The 2,500-nt window shown below is 52.9% G+C and overlaps 2 protein-coding genes across 2 annotated transcripts in view; one reads left to right on the top strand and one right to left on the bottom strand.

The window, feature by feature from the left end:
• PTSG_06729 (notch) overlaps positions 1–426 on the top strand; it is a 12,379-nt gene extending 11,953 nt beyond the window's left edge. Inside the window, exon 9 of the mRNA XM_004992068.1 lies at positions 1–426. This exon is cut by the window's left edge and continues 840 nt beyond it. Within this exon, the coding sequence (XP_004992125.1) occupies positions 1–41 (41 nt within the window). The 3' untranslated portion in view covers positions 42–426.
• Positions 427–664: 238 nt separating this feature from the next.
• On the bottom strand, positions 665–2,342 carry PTSG_06728 (uncharacterized protein; the record flags this gene model as incomplete). Its single annotated transcript, XM_004992067.1, has 5 exons — positions 665–736; positions 889–967; positions 1,031–1,238; positions 1,446–1,527; positions 1,743–2,342. 5 exons carry the CDS (start codon positions 2,340–2,342, stop codon positions 665–667), a joined length of 1,041 nt encoding a protein of 346 aa, XP_004992124.1.
• Positions 2,343–2,500: the final 158 nt, after the last annotated feature.

The raw sequence follows: 2,500 nt of genomic DNA, 5'->3' as shown, positions 1-2,500 counted from the left end.
CTTCCCTTTCAGGACAATCCTTGACCCCTTGCTCTACTTAATGTGTGTGTGTGTGTGTGTGTGTGTGTGTGTGTGTGTGTGTGTGGGTGAGTGTGTAGTGTGTATTTGCGTACCGAGGGACAGAGCTAGGTTTCGTTGCGTTACATTACTACCTGATGTGAATGTGCAATCCACTACTCGCTGTTGTTCCACCTGCATGTAAGAAATGTCATCACGTCCACGTGTTTTCGCTTCGTTCCAGTGGACCTCCATATGTTTTCACGGTGTTTGCAGACGTTTTTTTTTTTCCTCTTCTTCTTGTTCTTCATTTCTGTTGGTTTCCTTCCGCTCGCTCGTGATCAATGGACATCTCGAGTGTTGGCTCTTCTTTGTTGCTTGAGTTTCGACCTTCGACTTCGTGTGTGTGTGTGTGTGTGTGTGTGTGTGTGTGTGTGTGTGTGTGTGTGTGTGTGTGGCGTGTCGCATGACAGTGATGTTAGTGTTCCTTTTTCGCGTGCATGTATCTTCCTGTACCCGAGTGGATGTGTTCGCACACCTTGTAATAACCTTGGGAATACATCTCTTTGTTTCACACCCCTGGTGACATGAAAACGAATGCGACGACATGTTGTGTGTGTTTGGTAGGAAGCGGCCAAATGGAGACGCGTCGTCGCTCTTGTGTTTGTTATCCTCGTTTCAGCTGCCGTCTGAGCTTCATCAGCTCCTGTGCGTGTGCCCGCTTCAGCGCCGTGATTTTCTGTCGGGGTGTGAGGGCGGCGTGCGTGTGGAGAGAGTGAGGAGTGTCATGGTGAGGTAGGCTGGACTGTGCACATGTGTGTGTATGTGTGTATGTGTGTCTGTGTGTGTCTGTGTGTGTATGAAACTGTCAAACACAACAGGTCGTCCCACCTTGCGGTACATGTCTGGGTTGCCTGAGGATTGTGAGCTCAGACGAGAAAGCCTGCGAATCTTGTCTTCGTATTCTTGCCTGCCAGAGACGCCAAGATTGTGGGGGGCGGGGGAGAGGGGGGGGGGGGGTGAGTGGTGGAACTTGTGGATGATCTTCTCGAACTGCCCAATGGGGCTGTATCCTTGTATCGCACCGCTGGTGCTCGACCACAGTCCCGCTGTTGCACGTTTGCACACCAACCTCATTGCCTCTTTGTCCTGCTCCAAATTTGTGAGCCGTTGTTGAAGGTTGGCCTGCACGCGCTTCTCCGTGTCCACGCGCTCCTGCGCTTGCTTCTCCATCTCAGCACCTAAACAAGGCCAAGCAGAAGAGGGGTTGCGTTGCGATCACACAAGTGGAGGAGGTGCCACGACACAGGGCGCGGGCCAGGCAAGGTGCTAAGGCGGGCGCTGTCAATACGTTTGTTGACGTGAACGAGTCACTGAGTCAGGGCGCTCGCTGTGCAAAACAAAAGCAAAACAGTGCACGATGCTATCTTCAACTACTTGTTCCTTACGGAGTGCTCGTGCTTGTTTCTGATGCTGCGCTGCTTGATCATGTAGGCTTTCTTGCAGCTTCTTGATTTCTTTCCGGGCGTCCTGTTGCCCAGCACAATGGGGACGGATAACGGAAACACGAGCGGCGTCATTCTCGCAACAGACTGCGTCAAACAAGATGTTACAACAACGCAGGATCCCAACATCACAAGGTCGCAGGATCCCACGGGTGCACGAAGCACCACAGAACAAAACACCTCCTAACAACCACACACTGATACTCAACGCATCGGACACGCATTGCTTTCGTGGCGCACCTGAAGCTTTTCGAGAAGGTCGACGGACTTGTTCTGTGCCGCGTGCGTTGCTCGTGCCAACTCACCTTTGAGCACTGTGCACTGCTGACAGACGTCCTCATCGCCGCGCGTGTGGTGCCCTGTGCCCTCCTGGTTGGTGCCGCCCTCGCGCTTCTGGTTCTGGTGAAGCCGCAGTGCTGCTTGCAAGGCCCCGTTCTCTTCGCGAAGCTGCTGTATTTCTTCATGGTACACTGAGACTTCCATCTCCATCTGGTTCACAAGTGCGGGGAGTGCTGCAAGCAGATCTTCCGCCGCGGAATCGTCACTACCGTCATCGCCACTACCGTCATCGCCGGCATCATCACCATCATCATCACCATCACCAACAGCTTGTTCCTGGTCCGTTTCGCTGCCATGCTGTTGTTCAACACTCACGTCGCGCTTCTGCTGCCCATCCGCGAGAACACTCCCGTTCTCGTTTCCATCCGACACGTCTGCTGCCTGCAGCTGTTCTGCATCATCCCTCACATCCATGGCGCCCTCCCCACCAACACCATCACCAACACCTTTCATATCTGCGCCTGTGAGAGCAGCAAACGTTTTGGCGGGAATCTTTGCCATCACAACAGATCAATGGTATGGACGGGGTTTGTGTACGATTCGAAGTGGGCATGCGAATAAACCGTGGCTGTGCGTCAAAGAATTTCCATGTACGAACGCATGATGTGACATGATGTGGCATGAAAAATGACACAACTCACGAAATGGCGAGTCTTTAT

This window comes from Salpingoeca rosetta (assembly GCF_000188695.1).
Source record: "Salpingoeca rosetta unplaced genomic scaffold supercont1.17, whole genome shotgun sequence".
NCBI lineage: Eukaryota > Choanoflagellata > Craspedida > Salpingoecidae > Salpingoeca > Salpingoeca rosetta.
The sequence above is the reverse complement of the archived record's forward strand: the minus strand, read 5'-3'. Positions and strand labels throughout refer to the sequence as shown.